The sequence below is a fragment of the Eleutherodactylus coqui genome, chromosome 5 (assembly GCF_035609145.1).
Source record: "Eleutherodactylus coqui strain aEleCoq1 chromosome 5, aEleCoq1.hap1, whole genome shotgun sequence".
Classification (NCBI taxonomy): Eukaryota; Metazoa; Chordata; class Amphibia; order Anura; family Eleutherodactylidae; genus Eleutherodactylus; species Eleutherodactylus coqui.
Window position 1 is genome coordinate 12,137,303 of NC_089841.1, and position 24,911 is coordinate 12,162,213.

Consider the following 24,911-nt stretch of genomic DNA (forward strand, 5'->3'; position numbering starts at 1 on the left):
TCCTTCATCTACAAGCTACACACCACATGGGACTAAGGTCCTACCTCACAGAATCAGGAAGGAATTTCCCCCCAAAATAGAGTAAAATGGCTTCTGCCTCATTGGGGTTTTTTACCTTCCTCTAGACCAGATCAAGAAGGGGGAGTAGAAAAAGGCTGAAACGGATGGACATTTGTCTTTTTTCAGCCTTGCATACTATGTCACTATGTTCAGTTCATTTATTTTAAGCCTCTAAAGTAAAGAGCATCGGATTAGTTAAGCGTATTTTGAAGGCAGTTTGTCAAACAATAAATGAGTAGCACTTTCTTTAAGGTCATATTTAGTATATGAAGTTTGCTGTCGTATCATGTAAGTACTCCGCATCTATGGTGGCTAGGATGGTGCCATAGGGAGGGGAGCTATGGGTGATAGTTTGTTGAGTAGGTCTGTGGTGTCCAGCAAGTAGCTGGTTGTATCTCTCACCAGTGGTTTAAGGATACCCTCTACCCATCCTGAGATTCCTTCAGTGAGGTGCCTGCACCTGAGACTATTGGCCTTCCCAGATTTCCAGGTTTGGCGCATTTTGGGAAGCATGAAGGATATTCCAATCCTGGCAATTCCAAACTCTTGTGGATGCCACAGACAAACTTCTGATGTCGCTTCCCAATTCCTTCCTATATTTTTGAGTAGGGTCTTGAGTTCGGTGTAGTATCTGGTGTCAGTTGGCTGTCTGTCTGCTGCTTTCATGTAGTCTGATGTGTTCATGAGGACTAATCCCATGACAGAATCCCTTTAATCATGCCATTTCTGTGCCCTTCTATGTATGTATGTATAAATATATATATATTATCTCCTATTGATGCCTGATGAAGAATCTTGAGTAGATCCCAAAGCTCGCTGTAACATCTTGTAAGCCACTAAGATGCATCATGTCTACAAGATGGGGTTTCTCTTACTAAGAACAATCCCATTTTACAATCTCCTAGAAGTGCCGGTTACAGAGCACAACTCACCGTCTGTCCATCTCAATCATTTTTATAGTTACCGGTATTTTCTGACTGTAAGATGCACATTTTTTTCTTCAGAAAATGGAGATAAAATCTCTGCATCTTATCTTGTAAATTTACCTTTTAAAGAAGTTGATTATTTCTCTTTTTCCTGTTTATGGGCATGCAGGAGAGGTTTTATGGCTGACAGTTCTTATCTCTCTCAATGTGTGTGTCCTGTCCCAATGTGGGGGTCTGCTGGAGTTTGGGGGGCAGTGTGGAGGCTGGGAGGGGGAGGGAGATGTGCTTCAGGATTAATTGGAGTCTTCAGAAAGAGTTTTGTTGCCTTGCTGCTGTCAGTTTAATGGCGGAGGTGGGAGGGCGAGGAGGGGTCTGTGTACAAATCTGCCTCTGCATCTCTCTGTCCTGGCCTCCAGCAACTAACATCATCTCCTAATCCCACTTCTGATATCTCCAACACCCCGCAGCTCCAGGAGCTTGAAATGTAATACACAGAGGCGCAGAGAATAGGCTCTGTTTAGAGATGAGCGAACGTACTCGTCCGAGCTTGATGCTCGGGCGAATATTACGGTGTTCGGGATGCTCGTTACTCGTAACGAGTACCACGCGATGTTCGGGTTACTTTCAGTTTCCTCTCTGAGACGTTAGCGCGCTTTTCTGGCCAATTGAAAGACAGGGAAGGCATTACAACTTCCCCCTGTGATGTTCCAGCCCTATACCACCCCCCTGCAGTGAGTGGCTGGGGAGATCAGATGTCACCCGAGTATAAAAGTCGGCCCCTCCCGCGGCTCGCCTCAGATGCCTTGTGAGATAGCTGAGGGACAGTGCTGCTGGTGCCGAAGCTGCTGTAGGGAGAGCGTTAGGAGTTAGTGTAGGCTTCAAGAACCCCAACGGTCCTTCTTAGGGCCACATCTAACAGTGTGCAGTACTGTGGAGGCTGCCTTTTGCAGTGGTGCACATTTTTTTTTTTCCCCCAAATCGGCCATGCAGAGCATTGCGCCCTGCAGTAGTTCTACAGGGACAGAAGTGGTGGTTAGGCAGGGAGAGTGTTAGGAGTGAGTGTAGGCTTCAAGAACCCCAACGGTCCTTCTCAGGGCCACATCTAACCGTGTGCAGTAGTGTGGAGGCTGCAGTTAGCAGTGTTGCACATTTTTTTTTTTCCAAATCGGCCGTGCAGAGCATTGCGCCCTGCAGTAATACTACAGGGACAGAATTGTGTAGGCAGGGCCAGAAGACATATTTTATTGATTGAATATACGAAGTGGGCCTTTCCTTGAAAAAAAGGGAAAAGATTCTATTTGGCCTGCCTCTGACAGTCCTCAGCGTTCTGGGTACGTGTGTGGTGGGTGGAGAACGTAAACAAAAATCAAACGCAGCCAGCTAAATTTAACAGCAGGCTTGCGCCAATTTATTTCCTGCCTGGGAAATCACCGCTCTGCTGTAGTTAATAACTCTGCAACACTGCAGTTCTGTGACACATTTGCAGGGCCAGAAGACATATTTATTATTGATTGAATATACGCAGTGGGCCTTTCCTTGAAAAAAAAGGGAAAACATTCTATTTGGCCTGCCTCTGACAGTCCTCAGCGTTCTGGGTACGTGTGTGGTGGGTGGAGAACGTAAACAAAAATCATACGCAGCCAGCTAAGTTTAACAGCAGGCTTGCGCGAATTTATTTCCTGCCTGGGAAATCACCGCTCTGCTGTAGTTAATAACTCTGCAACACTGCAGTTCTGTGACACATTTGCAGGGCCAGAAGACATATTTATTATTGATTGAATATACGCAGTGGGCCTTTCCTTGAAAAAAAAGGGAAAACATTCTATTTGGCCTGCCTCTGACAGTCCTCAGCGTTCTGGGTACGTGTGTGGTGGGTGGAGAACGTAAACAAAAATCATACGCAGCCAGCTAAGTTTAACAGCAGGCTTGCGCCAATTTATTTCCTGCCTGGGAAATCACCGCTCTGCTGTAGTTAATAACTCTGCAACACTGCAGTTCTGTGACACATTTGCAGGGCCAGAAGACATATTTATTATTGATTGAATATACGCAGTGGGCCTTTCTTGAAAAAAAAGGGAACACATTCTATTTGGCCTGCAGGCTTGCGCCAATTTATTTCCTGCCTGGGAAATCAAATCACTGGTAATACAGCATGCTGATGGGTAGGGGTAGGCCTAGAGGACGTGGACGCGGCCGAGGACGCGGAGGGCCAAGTGAGGGTGTGGGCACAGGCCGAACTCCTGATCCAGGTGTATCGCAGCCGACTGCTGCGCGATTACGAGAGAGGCACGTTTCTGGCGTCCCCAAATTCATCGCACAATTAATGGGTCCACGCGGGAGACCTTTATTAGAAAATGAGCAGTGTGAGCAGGTCCTGTCGTGGATGGCAGAAAGTGCTTCGAGCAACCTATCGTCCACCCACAGTTCTGCGCCGTCCACTGCTGCAAATCCGAATCCTCTGTCTGCTGCTCCCCCTTCCTCCCAGCCTCCTCACTCCACTACAATGACACATGCTCAGGAGCGGGAAGACTCCCAGGAACTGTTCTCGGGCCCCTGCTCAGATTGGGCAGCAGTGGTTCCTCTCCCACCAGAGGAGTTTATCGTCACTGATGCCCAACCATTGGAAAGTTCCCGGGGTCCGGGGGATGAGGCTGGGGACTTCCGGCAACTGTCTCAAGACCTTTCAGTGGGTGAGGAGGACGATGACGATGAGACACAGTTGTCTATCGGTGAGGTAGTAGTAAGGGCAGTAAGTCCGAGGGAGGAGTGCACAGAGGATTCTGAGGAAGAGCAGCAGGACGATGAGGTGACTGACCCCACCTGGTTTGCAACGCCTACTCAGGACAGGTCTTCAGAGGGGGAGGCAAGGGCAGCAGCAGGGCAGGTTGCAAGAGGCAGTGCGGTGGCCAGGGGTAGAGGCAGGGCCAGACCGAATAATCCACCAACTGTTTCCCAAAGCGCACCCTCGCGCCATGCCACCCTGCAGAGGCCAAGGTGCTCTAAGGTCTGGCAGTTTTTCACAGAGACGCCTGACGACCGACGAACAGTGGTGTGCAACCTTTGTCGCGCCAAGATCAGCCGGGGAGCCACCACCAACAGCCTCACCACCACCAGCATGCGCAGACATATGATGGCCAAGCACCCCACAAGGTGGGACGAAGGCCGTTCACTGCCTCCGGTTTGCACCGCTGCCTCTCCCCCTGTGCCCCAACCTGCCACTGAGATCCAACGCCGCTCTGAGGACACAGGCACTACCGTCTCCTGGCCTGCACCCACACCCTCACCTCCGCTGTCCTCGGCCCAATCCAGCAATGTCTCGCACCGCACCGTCCAGCCGTCGCTAGCGCAAGTGTTTGAGCGCAAGCGCAAGTACGCCGCCACGCACCCGCACGCTCAAGCGTTAACCGTCCACATAGCCAAATTTATCAGCCTTGAGATGCTGCCGTATAGGGTTGTGGAAACGGAGTCCTTCAAAAGTATGATGGCGGCGGCGGCCCCGCGCTACTCAGTGCCCAGTCGCCACTACTTTTCCCGATGTGCCGTCCCAGCCCTGCATGACCACGTCTCCCGCAACATTGTACGTGCCCTCACCAACGCGGTTACTGCCAAGGTCCACTTAACAACGGACATGTGGACAAGCACAGGCGGGCAGGGCCACTACATCTCCCTGACGGCACATTGGGTGAATTTAGTGGAGGCTGGGACAGAGTCAGAGCCTGGGACCGCTCACGTCCTACCCACCCCCAGAATTGCGGGCCCCAGCTCGGTGGTGGTATCTGCGGCGGTGTATGCTTCCTCCACTAAAACACCCTCCTCCTCCTCCTCCTCCAACGCAACCTCTGTCTCGCAATCAAGATGTGTCAGCAGCAGCAGCACGTCGCCAGCAGTCGGTGTCGCGCGTCGTGGCAGCACAGCGGTGGGCAAGCGTCAGCAGGCCGTGCTGAAACTACTCAGATTAGGAGATAAGAGGCACACGGCCCACGAACTGCTGCAGGGTCTGACAGAGCAGACCGACCGCTGGCTTGCGCCGCTGAGCCTCCAACCGGGCATGGTCGTGTGTGACAACGGCCGTAACCTGGTGGCGGCTCTGCAGCTCGGCAGCCTCACGCACGTGCCATGCCTGGCCCACGTCTTTAATTTGGTGGTTCAGCGCTTTCTGAAAAGCTACCCACGCTTGTCAGACCTGCTCGTAAAGGTGCGCCGGCTCTGCGCACATTTCCGCAAGTCCCACACGGACGCTGCCACCCTGCGGACCCTGCAACATCGGTTTAATCTGCCAGTGCACCAACTGCTGTGCGACGTGCCCACACGGTGGAACTCTACGCTCCACATGTTGGCCAGGCTCTATGGGCAGCGTAGAGCTATAGTGGAATACCAACTCCAACATGGGCGGCGCAGTGGGAGTCAGCCTCCTCAATTATTTTTAGAAGAGTGGGCCTGGTTGGCAGACATCTGCCAGGTCCTTCGAAACTTTGAGCAGTCTACCCAGGTGGTGAGCGGCGATGCTGCAATCATTAGCGTCACCATTCCTCTGCTATGCATCTTGAGAAGTTCCCTGCAAAGCATAAAGGCAGACGCTTTGCGATCGGAAACAGAGCCAGGGGAAGACAGTATGTCGCTGGATAGTCAGAGCACCCTCCTGTCTATATCTCAGCGCGTTCAGGAGGAGGAGGAGGAGCATGAGGAGGATGAGGAGGAGGGGGAAGAGACAGCTTGGCCCACTGCTGACGGTACCCATGCTGCTTGCCTGTCATCCTTTCAGCGTGTATGGCCTGAGCAGGAGGAGGAGGAGGATCCTGAAAGTGATCTTCCTAGTGAAGACAGCCATGTGTTGCGTACAGGTACCCTGGCACACATGGCTGACTTCATGTTAGGATGCCTTTCTCGTGACCCTCGCGTTACACGCATTCTGGCCACTACGGATTACTGGGTGTACACACTGCTCGACCCACGGTATAAGGAGAACCTTTCCACTCTCATTCCCGAAGAGGAAAGGGGTTCGAGAGTGTTGCTATACCACAGGACCCTGGCGGACAAGCTGATGGTAAAATTCCCATCCGACAGCGCTAGTGGCAGAAGGCGCAGTTCCGAGGGCGAGGTAGCAGGGGAGGTGCGGAGATCGAGCAGCATGTACAGCACAGGCAGTGCAACAGTCTTTAAGGCCCTGGACAGCTTTATGGCTCCCCAGCAAGACTGTGTCACCGCTCCCCAGTCACAGCTGAGTCGGCGGGAGCACTGTAAAAGGATGGTGAGGGAGTATGTAGCCGATCGCACGACCGTCCTCCCTGACGCCTCTGCCACCTACAACTACTGGGTGTCGAAGCTGGACACGTGGCCTGAACTCGCGCTGTATGCCCTGGAGGTGCTTGCTTGTCCTGCGGCTAGCGTCTTGTCAGAGAGGGTGTTTAGTGCGGCTGGGGGAATCATCACAGATAAGCGTACCCGCCTGTCAACCGACAGTGCCGACAGGCTAACACTCATCAAGATGAACAAAGCCTGGATTTCCCCAGACTTCTCTTCTCCACCAGCGGACAGCAGCGATACCTAAGCAATACGTATTCTGCACCCGCGGATGGAAGCATCGTTCTCTCTCACCATCCAAAACGGGGACATTTCTGCTTCATCAATCTGTGTATAATATTCCTCCTCCTGCTCCTCCTCCTGAAACCTCACGTAATCACGCCGAACGGGCAATTTTTCTTAGGGCCACAAGGCTCACTCATATAATTTTTCTAAACAATTTTTATACGTTTCAATGCTCTTAAAAGCGTTGAAACTTTAACTTGAACCAATTTTTCGTTAAACTGGGCTGCCTCCAGGCCTAGTTACCACTTAAGCCACATTAACCAAAGCGATTAATGGGTTTCACCTGCCATCTTGGTTGGGCATGGCCAATTTTTTCTGAGGTACATTACTACTGTTGGTACACCAATTTTTTTGGGCCCTCACCTACAGTGTAATCATAGTAATTTCTATGTTCTTCGCCTGCACTCATGGTACAGAAAGGTGTGTGGGGTTGGCCTACACTTTAGCTACATAAATGTCTATACTGCAGCTACTGAAATGTGAAAGACTGTTATCTCCCTAAACTGCTGCAATGGGAATGTTACTGGGGCCTGTCTTGAGTGCTACTATTACTGAAATGGAACTAAGACTGCGCTCCCCCTATACTGCTGCTAGTGATATGTTAGTGGGGCCTGTCCCTAATGCTACCGCTGAAATGTTAATAATTCTGGGCTCTGCCTATACCGCTGCTAATGGTATGTCACTGGGGTGTGGAATCAGAGGCTTCACAAAGACATGATGGCGGCGAGGCCATTTCCCACCAACGCTGTTACTGTTAAGGTGCATATAACCACGCACACGTGTAGAGGACACATAGTGCCTCCAAAACATCCCCCTCCTCCTCCAACAATGAAAACATTCTTGGCAAATACCATTGCATTGGTCCGTCTGGTGGCAGTCCAAGAATTTCACCTTTAACGACACAACAAGAGAGCACCACCACCATCCCCCCGCCACGGCCCACTTAATCCTGGCCACATTCCGAAAACCAACTACATAAAACCGCGCTACCAGGTCCGCAGTCACCACCACATTACCACCAACGAGGTTACTGTTAAGGTACATATTACCAGTCAGACTGGGGCATGCAGTGTGGGCCGAAGCCCACCTGTATTAAGCACGACATTACCTCAGCTGTGATGGGCAATGCAATGGGATATTTTTATGTACCGCCGGTGGCTTCCTGGCACCCACCCATGCTGTGGGTCCACAGGGAATTATAAATGCATCTGTTTCCACTTCTAAAGAACCCCAGTCTGACTGGGGCATGCAGTGTGGGCCGAAGCCCACCTGCATTAAGCACGACATTACTACCTCAGCTGTGATGGGCAATGCAATGGGATATTTCTATGTACCGCCGGTGGCTTCCTGGCACCCACCCATGCTGTGGGTCCACAGAGAATTATAAGTGCATCTGAAACCACATCTAAAGAACCCCAGTCAGACTGGGGCATGCAGTGTGGGCCGAAGCCCACCTGTATTAAGCACGACATTACTACCTCAGCTGTGTTGGGCAATGCAATGGGATATTTTTATGTACCGCCCGTGGGTTCCAGGGAGCCACCCATGCTGTGGGTCGACAGGGACTTCACAATAGGGAGTTGTACCTGCCTGTGTCTATGAATTAAAAACCGCGGTCTGACTGGGGCATGCAGACACCTTGACAGAATGAATAGTGTGTGGCACATAGGTTCCCCATTGCTATGCCCACGTGTGCAGCTCCTGATGGCGGTGGCACAGGATTCTATTTCTCATTGCTTCTGTACAGCATTGTGGGCTATCGCCCCGCCACTTTTAAAGAGGGTCGCTGCCTAGCAGTGCCAACCTCTGCAGTGTGTGCCTGCGGTTCCTCCTCATGGCAGACGCACTTATAAATAGACATGAGGGTGGTGTGGCATGAGGGCAGCTGAAGGCTGCGCAGGGACAGTTTGGTGTGCGCTGTGGGGGGGGGGGGGGTTGGGCAGCATGTAACCCAGGAGAAGTGTCAGTGGAGTGTTATGCAGGCAGTGATTGTGCTTTGTTGGAGGTAGTGTGGTGCTTAGCTAAGGTATCCATTGCTAATGAGGGATTTTCAGAAGTAAAAGTTGTTAGGAGGGGGGGGGCCCACTCTTGCTGCTGTTGTGGCTTAATAGTGGGACCTGTGAACTTGAGATGCAGCCCAACATGTAGCCCCTCGCCTGCCCTATCCGTTGCTGTGTCGTTCCCATCACTTTCTTGAATTGCCCAGATTTTCACAAATGAAAACCTTAGCGAGCATCGGCGAAATACAAAAATGCTCGGGTCGCCCATTGACTGCAATGGGGTTCGTTACTCGAAACGAACCCTCGAGCATCGCGATAATTTCGTCCCGAGTAACGAGCACCCAAGCATTTTGGTGCTCGCTCATCTCTAGCTCTGTTCTCAGTCCATCTACAATCAGTCTCACAGTTCTCTCTTTTGATCCACAACATTCTCTGATTGGCCTGCCTGTGTATATAACAATGGAAAGCAGCCATAATAGTACAAGTCCTCCTGGCCGTATACTGCTGCTCTGTATTATTAGTAGACAGACAAGTTATATAATAGAGAAGGAGTGTAGTATTCAGGGTACAAATACCCCTCTTCCTACCCCCTCCTTAATATCTACATACACTGTGCATTATAGTAAAGACCCCCTTGTCCCTATATCATAGTGTTGGCTGCAGATGTTCCCCTAGGAGTGTCTCTGCTGCAGACGCCCCCATAACAGTGTGTCGGCTGCAGATGGCCCCATAACAGTGTGTCGGCTACAGAAATCCCCATAACAGTGTGTCGGCTACAGAAATCCCCATAACAGTGTGTCGGCTGCAGATGCCCCATAACAGAGTGTCGGCTGCAGATGCCCCATAACAGAGTGTCGGCTACAGAAATCCCCATAACAGTGTGTCGGCCGCAGATGCCCCATAACAGTGTGTCGGCTGCAGATGCCCCATAACAGAGTGTCGGCTACAGAAATCCCCATAACAGTGTGTCGGCCGCAGATGCCCCATAACAGTGTGTCGGCTGCAGATGCCCCATAACAGAGTGTCGGCCGCAGATGCCCCATAACAGTGTGTCTGCCGCAGATGCCCCATAACAGTGTGTCGGCTACAGAAATCCCCATAACAGTGTGTCGGCCGCAGATGCCCCATAACAGTGTGTCGGCCGCAGATGCCCCATAACAGTGTGTCGGCCGCAGATGCCCCATAACAGTGTGTCGGCTACAGAAATCCCCATAACAGTGTGTCGGCCGCAGATGCCCCATAACAGTGTGTCGGCTGCAGATGCCCCATAACAGAGTGTCGGCTGCAGATGCCCCATAACAGTGTGTCGGCCGCAGATGCCCCCATAACAGTGTGTCGGCTGCAGATGCCCCATAACAGTGTGTCGGCCGCAGATGCCCCCATAACAGTGTGTCGGCTACAGAAATCCCCATAACAGAGTGTCGGCCGCAGATGCCCCATAACAGTGTGTCGGCTGCAGATGCCCCATAACAGAGTGTCGGCTGCAGATGCCCCATAACAGTGTGTCGGCCGCAGATGCCCCCATAACAGTGTGTCGGCTGCAGATGCCCCATAACAGTGTGTCGGCCGCAGATGCCCCCATAACAGAGTGTCGGCCGCAGATGCCCCATAACAGTGTGTCGGCTGCAGATGTCCCATAACAGAGTGTCGGCTGCAGATGCCCCATAACAGTGTGTCGGCCACAGATGCCCCCATAACAGTGTGTCGGCTGCAGATGCCCCATAACAGTGTGTCGGCCGCAGATGCCCCCATAACAGTGTGTCGGACGCAGATGCCCCCATAACAGTGTGTCGGCCGCAGATGCCCCATAACAGTGTGTCGGCCGCAGTTGCCCCATCACAGTGTGTCGGCCGGAGATGCCCTTAACAGTGTGTCGGCCGCAGATGCCCATAACAGTGTGTCGGCCGCAGATGCCCCCATAACAGTGTGTCGGCCGCAGATGCCCTTAACAGTGTGTCGGCCGCAGATGCCCATAACAGTGTGTCGGCCGCAGATGTCTACTCTGTTTAACATTTTTGCACACCATTTGCTTTGAAATTTTTTAAATACTTTCTTCCAGCGTACATTGGTGCCTCTTATGGTCTGAAAAATATGATATATTGTTCAAACATAGTAAGAATCTGTTTACTTCCTAGCAGATGTCGGTATCAGGAGCTCAGAGGGATGTCTGATATCTGCAGATTGTGAAGCAGAAGATTGTGATATCACACAAGATACATATGAAGAACCTGCCAATATCCCTGATATCCCCCCAGCCCTTCACAGCAAAGATCCATCATCTGATCCTCTAATACAGGTCCCATCTTCTGATCCACCACAGACTGGTAAGCAGAGGAAAAGTCACAGGAGGAAGGCTAAACATCAAAGAGATGTTACAGGGGAGAAGCCTTTTTCCTGTTCAGAATGTGGAAAATGTTTTAAATGGAAATCATATTTTGCTGAACATCAGAGAATTCACACAGGAGAGAAACCATTTTCATGTTCAGAATGTGGGAAATGTTTTACTCAGAAATCATGTCTTGTTAGTCATCAGAGAATTCACACAGGAGAGAAACCATATTCATGTGCAGAATGTGGGAAATGTTTTAAATGGAAATCAGATCTTGTTTCACATCAGAGAACTCACACAGCAGATAAGCCTTTTTCATGTTCAGAATGTGGAAAATGTTTTAAATGGAAATCAGTTCTTGTTGAGCATCAGAGAATTCACACAGGAGAGAAGACCTTTTCATGTTCAGAATGTGGGAAATATTTTACTCATAAATCATATCTGGTTAGTCATCAGAGAATTCACACAGCAGAGAAGCCATTTTCATGTTCAGAATGTAGGAAATCTTTTGCTCACAAAGCAAATCTTGTTTCACATCAAAGAATTCACACAGGAGAGAAACCATTTTCATGTTCAGAATGTGGGAAATGTTTTAATCAGAAATCATATTTTGTTTCACATCAGAGAATTCACACAGGAGAGAAACCATTTTCATGTTCAGAATGTGGAAAATGTTTTACTCAGAAATCATATCTTGTTAGTCATCAGAGATTTCACACAGGAGAGCAGTCGTTTTCATGTTTAGAATGTGGGGAATGTTTTCAATTTAAAACAGCTCTTGGTACACATCAGATATCTCACACAGGAGAGAAACCATTTTCATGTTCAGAATGTGGCAAACTTTTTAAATGGAAAACAAGTCTTGTTTCACATCAGAGAACTCACACAGGAGAGAAGCCATTTTCATGTTCAGAATGTGGCAAACATTTTAATCAGAAATCAAATCTTGTTTCACATCAGAGAAGTCACACAAGGGAGAAACCATTTTCATGTACATAATGTGGGAAATGTTTTAGCCAGCAAATAAATCTCTTTATGCATTAGGGAATTCACACGGGAAAGTTGCAAATTTTTCTTCTTCTTCAAACTAGTTTTGGTGACAAATAGTACAAAATATTTGTATTCTGTAACTGTGTTAATCTGATCAATGCTGTATTTCTGAAAATATGCTTTAAGACTACTCGTGAGTGGCTTTGGAGAACTCTGACTTCTGAAAGTTGCTGATGAGCACCTACTTTGATGCTTTGTTGGACTTCTAAGTTGAACTATTAAGTAAAAAGAGACAATTGTTGAAAATCCCAAGAATACACGTGACAAACTCCAAAAATTGGATTTTCTCAGAATACATCATTATTTTTGCTATGCAAGTGTACTAATGAAAAGACCATGATTGCATATTTTTTGAAAATTCCTGACATTTATTTCTGAGTTATAAGATAGATGGTTTTGCATTTTTTTTTGTGAATAATATGAGTAATTCCAATGCTCCTGCATTCTCTGCGCCGACTCAGTAGGTTACTCACTGATAAGGAAGACTAAAATGATGCCCTTTGTCCCAATAAATCTGGAGAGCTTCTGATCGCAGCATATCTCTGTGTGAGATTAGCAGCATAACATACAGCTCTTGGCTGATGCAGAATGATCCCGGAGGGATTACCAGTCCTAGAGGGTAAACCTTTATCTACTTTGACAGAACATGGAGGTTCCACCAAGATTTCCAGAGTAACCCTTTGTAATCAGGAGACCTGAGGAATGAAGAACAGAAAACCATGTGGTAAGTATTATTGCTACGTTTATCTTTCTTCACTTTCTTGGAGAGATTGTAGACAGAGGTGGGAATCTAAAAAAAGAATGTGATTGTTCTCAGCAAGAGAAACCAAGTAATCTTGTAGATATGATATCTTTTATTGGCTAACAAAAATACATGCTGTAATAGCTAGCTATCAAACCTCTCAGGATTCCTCTTCAGACATAATGAAGTAGATCTGAAGAGGCATGCATATATACACACTTACTTATGACAAGGCACAGAGATGGATGTGATTAATTTGCACTTAAAAGAATCCTATTTAGAAATACAAACCTACTTAAATAGTCCAGTCATGAAGATGTGAAGGTTTTATGGTCCCTATCAGTGCCTAATATTATAATTCAGTGCTGCTGAATTAGCCGCTATCATGCATGACTAGCAGCACTGCTAATGTGGTGGAACCCAATATATATCTATATAGGGTCAGTGGGCCTTGGCAGTGGACAGTTGTCAATTTAGTATTCTGGATAACATGCTTGCATTCTGTTCTGATTCAACTATAGAAATGTACTTACAATTACACAATAAGGTACTTCTGCTTAGATGAAAATATCTGTTTTATAACTCTTGCTGACAAGGTGAAATTTAACATGAAACCAATATATAAATATGTCTGTTTGTCCAGCTGCTTGTGCTTTAGAAGAAGTAAAAATTAGACAATTAACCGCATTTGAGACAAGGTACCGCTTTCTAGATACCGCAAAAATTCCCCCAGCAATTTTACTGGAAACAGACGCGAATAACATGGGAGGTCTATGCTATTACTAACTCATGATGTCACAGCCAATCATTTCGGTCAAAATACACGTGGGGTACGAAATAGTATCCGCTCTATCCAATCTGCTACCACGTGACGGGAAATACCAGATGACCGGATGAAGGAAGACGCTTATCCAATAATCAAACAATACGTTGTATCTATGTAACCTTTGACAGCCCCAAAAGGGCTGGTATGCTATACCTTTTAAAAGAGGCCACGCGCCCAAAAATAAACAGGAAGTTACTTTTTTCTGAACTTGTGTCAGACTGAATGCTTTCAGGACAGAGCGCACTGTCCAATACCTTTGATCAATCAATCTGGAAGGGTGTGATCATTCCTAAATAATCGAGTCTGTGAATAAAAGCAATTCTGCGACAGTGGTGGCCCGTACGGGGACGTGATCGATAGGCTCCAAACATCTCAGACAGAAGACACAAACCGGCAATCTTGGACTTAGCGGGCCCAACCTCAGAGCACGGTAAGATGAATTAATTATCTATACCTGTGTGGCTAAGTTCAGGCTTGCCTGTGTTGTGTCAAGGCCGGTCGGTTTGGAACCGCACGACGACAGGTACTTCTTTAAGTCTCGATCACGTGATAAGAACCTGTCATAAGATATAAAGGAATGATTACATGCCTGTTGTCTTGAGAGTACTAGTTGATTGGCGATATCAATAGCTGCCTCAAGGGAGGGCCTGTACGGGGTGTTTCCACTCCTGCGGGAGGAGGGAGCCGTGCTGGTGGCCTGTTGCAGAGACCCCTGAGGGGGAGACTGCCAGAGAAAAGTCTGATAAGGGATTTCCGCTCCTGCTAGACCTGTTTGGAGGGTCCGGGAGAAGGGAGCTATCAGACAGTATCCCGAGGGGCAGTTTAGACTAAGCCAGCCGTACTGGTGCTCCGTCTATTTGTCTGTCTAGTTGTGTGGGTATACCACCCATGTCTTGCCCCAATTGCCAAAAAGGATTGTTATTGACGATAAGTACCCTCGGATGGGAGATCTGTAGTCAGAATAATCCCTACCCCGCCCACCGGTGTGGTTACGGTCCACTGTTTGAGGATGGCGGTCCACAAATATTTGTTTACCGTTTAAACGTCCACGAGTGGATCCCCCTGTCTGAGGGTAGATTGTTGAATTGTGTAGCAGTAGAACTCAGTGAGGTTCTAGGACGGGACATACTGTGTCCAGCGTCCAGAGATACTCCTAGAATCCTAGATTTGACTGCCGTAATTGAAATTGGAATGCAACACCTTCTCTATCAGGGGCAGTTTTTACATCCTCCATTGAGGTGTGGAAATCCAAACAATCACTGCTATTACTGACTCTCTGATGTGTTCAAAAGTGTCACGTTTATAACTGTAATGGACAGTACTAACAAGTGTTATTGCTAGTTATGCAACTGTAGAGTATAGGTTGATCACATTAGATTCTGAGTAGTTTTGCTCATCCTTTGCATAAAATAAGCCTTGCATAGAATTTAGAGTGCCTATATATCATGTAGAGTTAATCCTGCTTACATCTCATATAGAAATAGTCTGTTTGTATATTGCATAGAATTAAGATTAAGTCTGTGATATAGGGTTAAACCGTAGTCTGTGATCAGAGGAAGGGGGGCTGTCTGGGCGGTGGATTAACGCTGCGCCCGGGAAAAGAGGAAGTCACTTACTCTGACACTCCAGCTCCTCAATTACACATTACACTTGTCAGAGAAAGGAAAAACATAGAGACTAGAGATATCGCTGTTTCTGACCATCACTGTCTGTTTCTGACCACCGCTTGTCTCTGTCTGGACTCCGGCACTGTCCCAGTTGGCACAGTTAGCGCTAACTACGCACGCTTGCAGACACCTGCCCCGTAGTCCTTTCAGCCAGTTAATTTCCCGTTCGCCTAGGGATAGCGTAGGTGGCCATAGGAACCAGCGAGGGGGCGTTTCACGAAACGTCACCTTGTACAGGTGAGGGACTTGGATTTCTCGGAACAACCAAGGCGGGAAGTCCATGTCCCCCTCCTGAGATAGGCAGGGATTTCACCCCCTTGTTGTAGGGAATTGTGGGCGACGGAGGGCTAACGGACAAAGGAGCAGGTCTCTGTCAGAATTGGAGAAGGAAGAGGGGTTTCTATAAACATTAGTCGCATTGTCACTGAAAGAGAAGAAATCCTTCCTGTTAGAGTCAGTGTCAGAGAGAGGGGGGGGGGGGGAACTCTGCAAAGGGCGAAAAAGAGGAAGTGCTAGTGGAAGGAAAAAAAAAAAGCTATTTAAAATCTGTTAGTGCAAACAGTCCGTAACTCTGTGAGTACTACAGGTCCCAGCCAGCCAGAGGCAGAACAGAGTTACGGACATTAAGAATGGGGAATAAATCAAGCAGCAATAACGGCCGGCGAGCATGTGATTTAGTAGCAGAGAGAGAAGGGAAACACTGCTCTATTAAATGGCCACAGATATGCAAAGTAGCAGGCTGGGATCCAAATCCCAACGGACGGCTTCAGCCGGAAGTCTGGAGAATTATGATAAGGGATAAACGTGGCATGCTGCAGGATAAAAACTTACTCACAGCTGCAGAAGGGTGGTATCGCGTCGCAAAGACGCTGAATAGAGACGGATGGTCAGAGACATAACAGGGGGATGGTGGGAAGTATAAACGTTATGTGTATCATGCAAATTCTGTGAACCCACTTTTTACACCTCCGTCAGCACCTCCCATGCATTCAGGTAACTTACCATATTGGATGTGCCTAGTCTGTGGAATACAGAACCCGAAGCAGCGAGAAACCTGCCTGGGCTGTGGTGCCCCGCGCCCAGGCGGAAACGTAAAGGAGCTCACACTTCCTGTATTCAACGGTGAACAGGCGGTTCCCACATCCGGAGCTGCCGTGCTTTCCAACACTGCAGTTTCCTGTGATTATGTCACAGGAAATACTAGGCATTCCAATATGCGTTCCACAGCCACTTCCTCAATGACCACTTCCTCTGGCAGCCATCTTAATACACCTCAGAGGCCTGTGCACGGCCACCCACTCCGTACGGTGGCCATCTTGGTACACCCCAGAGGCCTAGTACCCAGCTGTCCACCCATAAAGGCAGCCGTATTGCTACACCTCAGGGACACAATACACATGCCATGTCTCCACTATATCCAGTGATAGATCCTCAAACGTTACAAGCACAAAGACAAGCTGTTCCTCTGTTTCCGGATCAACCAATTACAGGGGATCAGGCAACCGCAGGGGATCAGCTGACTGCAGGACCTGTTGAAAGTGAAGGTGGAGCTCATGGACGCTTTGGTCTACCCCCACCCAGGGAGGAAGATGAAGATCGATGGGCAGACAGTGAGGAGGATGGGGAAACAGGAGTCACCAGGTCTGGAGAGAAGTTCCGAGGCCGACCCCCTCCTGTGACAATAGTGCGCTTCCGGGATGGCATTTTGGCAAACAGGGATTATGGTGCAAGGCCAAAGCGTCGCCCAGCGACGACGACCTCAGGAGGAGCAGGAGAACAATTCTCGCTAACGAAGCCCAGCTTACGTAAGAGCCCAGCAGCTCGCACGAGTATACAAGAACAACTTAACTTTGCACCCCCCAATACATCTACCCCTAAGGTCCATTTCATGTCTCCACAAGGAGATGACCCTTATGGATCCCAAGACTCCCTCACACAAGATGATCATCAATCTCTGGCACCACAGATCACGCCTCAGCTGGCACCACACAGGATGCCCTTCGTGGCGGCAGACACCCCACTCCTATACGTCAGCTTCACTCCAAGCCAAGCCACCACTCTCCAGGCCGGATTACCAGATCCAGAAAAGCAACCCATGCCTTTCTTCGGAAATTGGTCCAGTACCAACGTAATTATTCGGCCACCTGGAAGGATCTACAGGCCTTGACGGAAGTGAAGGCTGGAGATACATATTGGCCAGTCATTCAGAAATCCCTCGATCCGACGAGTGAGAATGCTACTCCAGAGACAACATATGCTTCCGGAAGGGAATTCTGCAAGCAAGTGAAGGCCTGGGCGCAAGACAGGTTGGCAGATCAAGCTATCACACTGCAGGACGTGACCCAAGAAAAAGGGGAATCTGTGGACAAGTTCTATGGTCGCCTCATTCAACTCTGACGATCTCGGATTCTCCTCACAAATCAGAACACACCAATTGATGCTTTCCGCTGCTTTTGTTTCTGGTTTACGAGACCCCGTCAGAAAGGGACTGATGGCAGCAAAACCAAAATACAAGATCCTGGCCATCGATGTCCTGCTACCAGTTGCAAAGGGGGTAGCGGGGAACGGACCTACCCCTGTCATGGTGGCAACAGGGACCTCACAGCATCGGAACCAACCCATGAAATGGTATAATTGTGGCCGCAAAGGTCATTTCAAGAGAGACTGCCGCGCACCACCAGGACAACACGGACAAATAAATCAGGCCAGAAGACAGTCTGAACCAACATCTTCTAATGACTTACCGCCTCCACCACCACCACCACCACCTCCGGTATCCTACCATGGCCCGTCCCACTAGGATGCAGGCAAGCCAGTCTCCAGTATTGCCTCATTCCAGCAGAACCCTGCAGTAGATAATACCGGACCCCAAGCCCAAGTAACTCTCTCTATCGCAGGGAATCCAACTACCTTCCTACTGGACACTGGTGCAGCCAGGAGCATCATTCGTGCTGACGATTTTCCCTTGAAGCACCTGCTGGATGACAAGACCATACTGACCGTGGGGGTAGGTGGACGGCCTTCTGAAAACCCACTAAGCAAGCCACTTCCTGTCGGCATACAGAACATCTTGGCTAGATTTGTGATCCACAAAACCTCACCGCTCAACCTACTGGGAGCCGACCTCCTATCAAGACTTCAAGCTACAATTGCCTACACTGAAGACAGTGGCACAACGGTTACCTCCCCTCTATCTGAAGATGACCAGATGACACTTGCCTCAGAACCATTCCTCATGACCTGTCAAGAAGTTCAAAAGACAATACCGGATGAAGTGAAAGCAAGAATCCCTGATACACTGTGGTCAAAAGGACCTGAGGACATTGGACGTCTGCGAGTTCCACCGGTGATGGTGAGGATAAAGCCCAGAATGCCGTTCCCAAGAAGACCACAGTACCCACTGAAGCACTCGGTTTCACTAGCTATTGACGAACAGATCAAGACGCTGGTCGAGAATGGAGCCCTTGTCCCATGTGAGTCGCCATGCAACACCCCGTTGTTTCCAGTGAAGAAGAAGACACCGAAGGGCGAACCAACCAAATACCGTATGGTTCAAGACCTACGGGCAGTGAACCAGGCTACCATAATGGAAACTCCTGTAGTGCTGAATCCCCACACGCTACTGTCTGGAATTCCGCCAACAGCGAAGTATTTCACAGCGATCGATATGTCAAACGCCTTTTTTGGAATTCCGTTAGACCCGTCATGCCAGTTCCTATTCGCCTTCACGCATAACGGAGGCCAACTTACATGGACTGTAATGCCTCAAGGTGCACAGAATTCACCCAGCCAGTTCGCCAAAGCGATGTCTCTGATTCTGAACCCATGGATGGAGGGACACCCCACAGTGGTCTTACTCCAATACGTGGACGACCTGTTACTTTGTGCAGATGATCTGGACACGGCCTCCTCCTCCTCTGAAAATCTTCTGTGCTATCTGGTGTATCAGGGATGTAAAGTGTCAGAATCCAAGTTACAGTGGTGCTGCACCACCGTCATCTTCCTTGGCCACTGCATTTCCCAAGGAGTACGACACTTAACAGAAGACCGGATCACAGCCATTCAACAAGTGCCTCTTCCCCGATCTGAAAAGGCTCTCCAGGCTTTCCTGGGACTGATCTCATACTGTAGAGCCTGGATTCCAGAGGCCTCTTTGCTGATGCAACCCCTGTACGAAGATGTCAGAAGGATCAGTGAAGAAGGAGGAAAAGCCAAGGCCTCTTGTACACTCTCAGAAGACTCGACAAGAAATTTCAGCACGCTCAAGGACCTGATCTCTAAAGCACCTGCATTGGGACTACCAGACTACGACAAACCATTTGCTCTGTTTGTGTCCGAAAATCATGGACACGCATCAGGTGTCCTTACGCAGAAACATGCTGGAAAATCGCGGCCCATCGGCTACTTCTCAGCCAGACTCGACCCAGTGGCCAGAGCGGGACCTTCCTGCCTACGGGCAGTCTTTGCAGCCCATGTCTTGCTGGACAAAACTTCAGATCTAGTGTTGGGTTACCCTCTGACTGTCCTGGGTCCACATGACATTGCCGCCGTACTCAACCAAACACAGCCGAAGCATCTATCAGCAGCAAGGCATCTACGCTTACAATGCTCACTGTTGATTCCCGAGAATGTCACGTTACAACGTTGCAATGTCCTCAACCCTTCCACCCTCCTTCCAATTCTTCAGGGGGAAGGCGATGAAGAAGAGAATGATGCTGAAGAAAAACCAAATGGTTCCGTCTCCTACTACGACATTCCATGTCCTTCGCACGATTGCGTCAAGATGATGCAACAGGAAATCTCTCATCTACCATCAGTCTATGACAAACCACTTGAACCCGTAGACTACACACTCTTCGTGGACGGCTCCAGATTTGCCGATGAGATGGTCGGTACCATACCGGTCACGCGGTTACCACCACCATAAAGATAATCCAAGCGAAACAACTCCCCCCCACCGTATCAGCACAAGAAGCCGAACTACAGGCCCTCACATGGGCGTGTGAGGTGGCCCAGGATCGTACAGCCAATATCTACACGGATTCACGGTACACTCATGGAGTGGCACACGACTTCGGGATGATCTGGAAAGTTAGAGGATTCCTCACAGCTGCAGGCACCCCAGTCAAGCATCATCAAGCCATCAGGCACCTGCTGGATGCCCTCCAACTGCCACGGAAGGTGGCCGTACTGAAAGTGAAAGCTCACAGCAAGAAGAACACTGAAGAGGCCGTTGGTAATCATACAGCGGACCAAGCAGCAAAAAGAGCTGCAAGGGGGGAGTTTGGAAGAATTGGAATTCAGGTGGAAGCGCTACCGGTAGGTGTGGAATCAACAGAGAAACCAGACCCGTCCATGATGGTCAGTGTGGATGAGAAGATACGACCAGACTACCTTACGGAAGCACAAAAGAGAGCGAGCAAGGAAGAAAAAGAAGAATGGATGAAGAAGGGAGCGAAAAAGGACGAACAGGGACTGTTTGCACTAACAGGCCGCCCATGTTTGCCTAGAAGCTTCTACCCAGCAGTGGTACAGTGGGCACATGGCCCAACCCATTTGTCCAAAATGCTCATGAACTCATTGATCCAGAAATATTACCTGGCGCCTGGCATCACAACGTTGGTGGACAAGTACTGCAAATCTTGCACCATTTGTGCCCAATGTAATCCAGGAAAGATGGAAGAGACACCTAGAAAACACCTGGCCAAGCCACTGTATCCATTCCAGCGGATCCAGATTGACCACATCCAAATGCCGAAATCAGGACGCTTCGAATACGCCCTAATAGTGGTGGATGTCTTCTCTGGGTGGGCAGAAGGATACCCAAGTGCCAATATGACTGCCAAGACTACCGCTAAGAAACTCATAACTGAGTTAGTTTGCCGCTTCGGAATACCTGAAGTCATCGAAAGTGATCAAGGTCCAGCGTTTACCGCCAACGTCACCAAGGAGATATGGCAGGCGTTAGGCAGCAGTCTTTTGTTTCACACACCCTATCACCCCCAGAGTAGTGGTAAGGTAGAAAGACTAAACGGTACCTTGAAAACAAAAATACTTAAAATGTCACGAGAAACTGGCATGCCCTGGCCAGAAATCCTTCCCATAGCATTGTATAGCGTGAGGTACACACCAAGGGGAAAGCATAAGTTATCACCTTATGAGATTCTTTTCGGGACCGTCCCCAGACTAGGGTGTTATTTTCCTCAGCAGTTACAATTGCACTCAGATGTTCTGACTAAGTATGTTATATCACTCGCCAAAGAAATAACTAAAGTCCATGCACGAGTTTTCTCTTCCATTCCAGACCCAGAGCAAGACACAGGCACCCATTCCATACAACCCGGGGATTGGGTGTACGTAAAGAAGTTCCTGAGGAAAAACTCTCTTGAGCCCAGATTCGACGGTCCGTTCCAGGTGTTGTTGACCACCGCCACCTCAGTGAAACTAGAGGGGAAGCCTACCTGGATCCACGCAAGCCACTGCAAGAAAGCTCCATCCCAGAAGGACGAATCGTCATGAAATATTTAGGTCAAGTTATCATAATACTTCTCCTATGTGGGGTTCTGGTAATGTGGGACGAAAAGGGTACCTCAGTAAAGAACCAGAAACAGCAGGCTAAATGGGTGGGGGAAAGTCATATCAATATGTGGGAGTATTTAGCCAGAGATGTTATCAATATAACTAATATGTGCATGCCTAAATTAAGGAGCGGGGAAGATATTCTATGAGCTTGCCTACTGGCCATTCCCACTCCAGTAAAAGTATTGAGATCAATTTATGCAATGGTACATGACGATGATGATGTGGGGGAAGACGATGTGATACAAGATAACACCTTCATTAACATATATGAATATTGTCCCTACTGTAAAGCTGTAGAGCACGCTGACTGGTCCAATATGACTGAGTTCCAGGTCAGAAATGTCTCACAGGCTGAGGTATGTTACAACTTCACATGTAATCCAAGGTACATTGGGAAATGTGAGAAGGACCAAGTGGTCACTAGTGATTCCCAAATACTTTGCTCCCGTACGGAAGAACAATGTCAAAAGGTAGTGACTACCATGTCTTGTGAGAAGGTAGTTCGGAGTCCTAGCCATTTCAGACATGTCAAACTACCCGTAGGATGGGTTGTGTCTTGTGGCAATTTAACGTACACATATATCCCCGCCAATATTTCAGGAGGACCGTGTGCATTGTCCCGTCTGAGTATCCTTATGTACCAGAAGCCAGACCCCCCGATACCCACACCTAGGTTTAGGAGGGACATCCACGGCCTGGCCGATAGCTGTGTAGGACCACCTACTCTACTGAGTTTTTCAGAGCACACTGCACTAGCCTTCAGTATTCTAGGCACCCCCGCACTAGCCCAGCATAACGCAAGAGTGATTAATGGATTAGCCTGTGACATGGTAAAAGGTCTAAATGCCACATCCCAGGCACTGGACCTACTACTCTTAGATGTACAAAACATACGGAGAGCCACCCTACAGAACAGAGCCACCATTGATTACCTCCTTATGACCATGAACCACGGGTGCGAAGAGTTTGAAGGGATGTGTTGTTTCAATCTCTCTGACAACTCTGCATCGATCCACCAACAGATCAACCGCCTGAGAGATCTAGCCACCAGTATCAAACAAGGAACAGATCAAGGGTGGTTTGATTGGTTGACAGGGTCCTGGTTTGGACTTACTCTGATGAAGAAGATACTAACTGTTTTTGTTGCCGTTATAATTGTTCTAATTTCCGTTTGTTGTTGTATACAGTATATTCCGACCCTGATGACCACCTGGTCCACCTGTTTCACTATGATGTCCAACAACAGGCCCACTGTCAATGCAAACGTCGTCATCACAGATCCAGAATACGATGATGTCGAACCATCCTATAACCCCATGACAGCAATAGTTCTAGTATACAACACAATGCAAGTCTAGAGTCAGCGGTGGGAGTGGGGCGAAGCAGGGCGAGAGTTAGTGAAACAGATAGTTTCAAGGGGGGTCTGTGGTGGAAACCCAATATATATCTATATAGGGTCAGTGGGCCTTGGCAGTGGACAGTTGGGCCTTGGCAGTGGACAGTTGTCAATTTAGTATTCTGGATAACATGCTTGCATTCTGTTCTGATTCAACTATAGAAATGTACTTACAATTACACAATAAGGTACTTCTGCTTAGATGAAAATATCTGTTTTATAACTCTTGCTGACAAGGTGAAATTTAACATGAAACCAATATATAAATATGTCTGTTTGTCCAGCTGCTTGTGCTTTAGAAGAAGTAAAAATTAGACAATTAACCGCATTTGAGACAAGGTACCGCTTTCTAGATACCGCAAAAATTCCCCCAGCAATTTTACTGGAAACAGACGCGAATAACATGGGAGGTCTATGCTATTACTAACTCATGATGTCACAGCCAATCATTTCGGTCAAAATACACGTGGGGTACGAAATAGTATCCGCCCTATCCAATCTGCTACCACGTGACGGGCAATACCAGATGACCGGATGAAGGAAGACGCTTATCCAATAATCAAACAACACGTTGTATCTATGTAACCTTTGACAGCCCCAAAAGGGCTGGTATGCTATACCTTGTAAAAGAGGCCACGCGCCCAAAAATAAACAGGAAGTTACTTTTTTCTGAACTTGTGTCAGACTGAATGCTTTCAGGACAGAGCGCACTGTCCAATACCTTTGATCAATCAATCTGGAAGGGTGTGATCATTCCTAAATAATCGAGTCTGTGAATAAAAGCAATTCTACGACACTAATAGCAAAGTCAACTGGGATAACAGTCTGGCCAGTTCTTACAGCTACCTGCTAGCTTGCCGATTGATTTGAAAAGATACAGATCTTCGATAACAGAACAGATTAAAAACTGTGCTCTATAGAACAGCACTTTTTATATTTTTGACACATGATGAAATAAAAAAATATTTGGGCATTGTTATAATAAGATATGAGAGAGAATCTTCTACAGCAGATATTGCTGATGCAGAGCTCATTCTATTCTGATGATCCGCTGGTATCAGGCGGTGAAACGCGTTAGGATACTTAAACATCCAAGAGCTGTAAAGAAAAAAAGACATCTTAGCTTTAACAAAAACTACATCCACCCAAAAAATCTTGCTTCAATTTGCCATATGATATGAATATCACTAATAACATGAGACTTGACATCAATTTCAACGGGTTTAGACATCTTGATATTGTAATATAATAATACATATCATATTAGGGCATCATTTGTGGCCCCTAATCACCTGCGAAAGGGCACTGAATTTTTGTTAGTCATCGTTCTTACTTGCAGGGGTTCCATCTGAGGTGTATCCAATAGTTGTTTCTGTGTCCGAAATTACGTCCTCGTACATTATTTATGTGTGTTCATCAGCCCTACCTAAGAATCAGAACATTCCCTTTTGTATTTCTTGGGGGGCAATTGTGCCCTATAGTGTCTATGTTTTTAACAAAGTCATCTAACAATTTTTTTTTTTAATGAAGTCCAGTCTGTGAAGGGCAAATAGTAAATATAGACTTTTTGCCTCTGTGAATTGAATTGGAGGTCACTACTAGAGGTACACGATTGTTTCCTTCCTCCACTGTGTATCGCAGTAGTTGATTCCTAGGTATCTTGGTGGCTCTGGTGATTTGGTCATCAATTGAGGTGGGATGGTAGCACTGATTTAAAAATGCCTTTTTAGGATTGTATAGATGTTCC

The 24,911-nt window shown here is 48.1% G+C and overlaps 2 protein-coding genes across 2 annotated transcripts in view; one reads left to right on the forward strand and one right to left on the reverse strand.

Annotated features, from left to right (window-relative positions):
- LOC136629002 (oocyte zinc finger protein XlCOF22-like) overlaps positions 1-24,911 on the reverse strand; it is a 338,499-nt gene that overhangs the window by 74,747 nt on the left and 238,841 nt on the right. The window lies entirely within an intron of this gene.
- Positions 12,313-23,838, forward strand: LOC136629044 (syncytin-2-like). The gene is made up of 2 exons (XM_066605165.1): positions 12,313-12,675; positions 21,491-23,838. Exon 2 carries the CDS (start codon positions 21,969-21,971, stop codon positions 23,124-23,126), a length of 1,158 nt encoding a protein of 385 aa, XP_066461262.1. The 5' UTR covers positions 12,313-12,675; positions 21,491-21,968; the 3' UTR covers positions 23,127-23,838.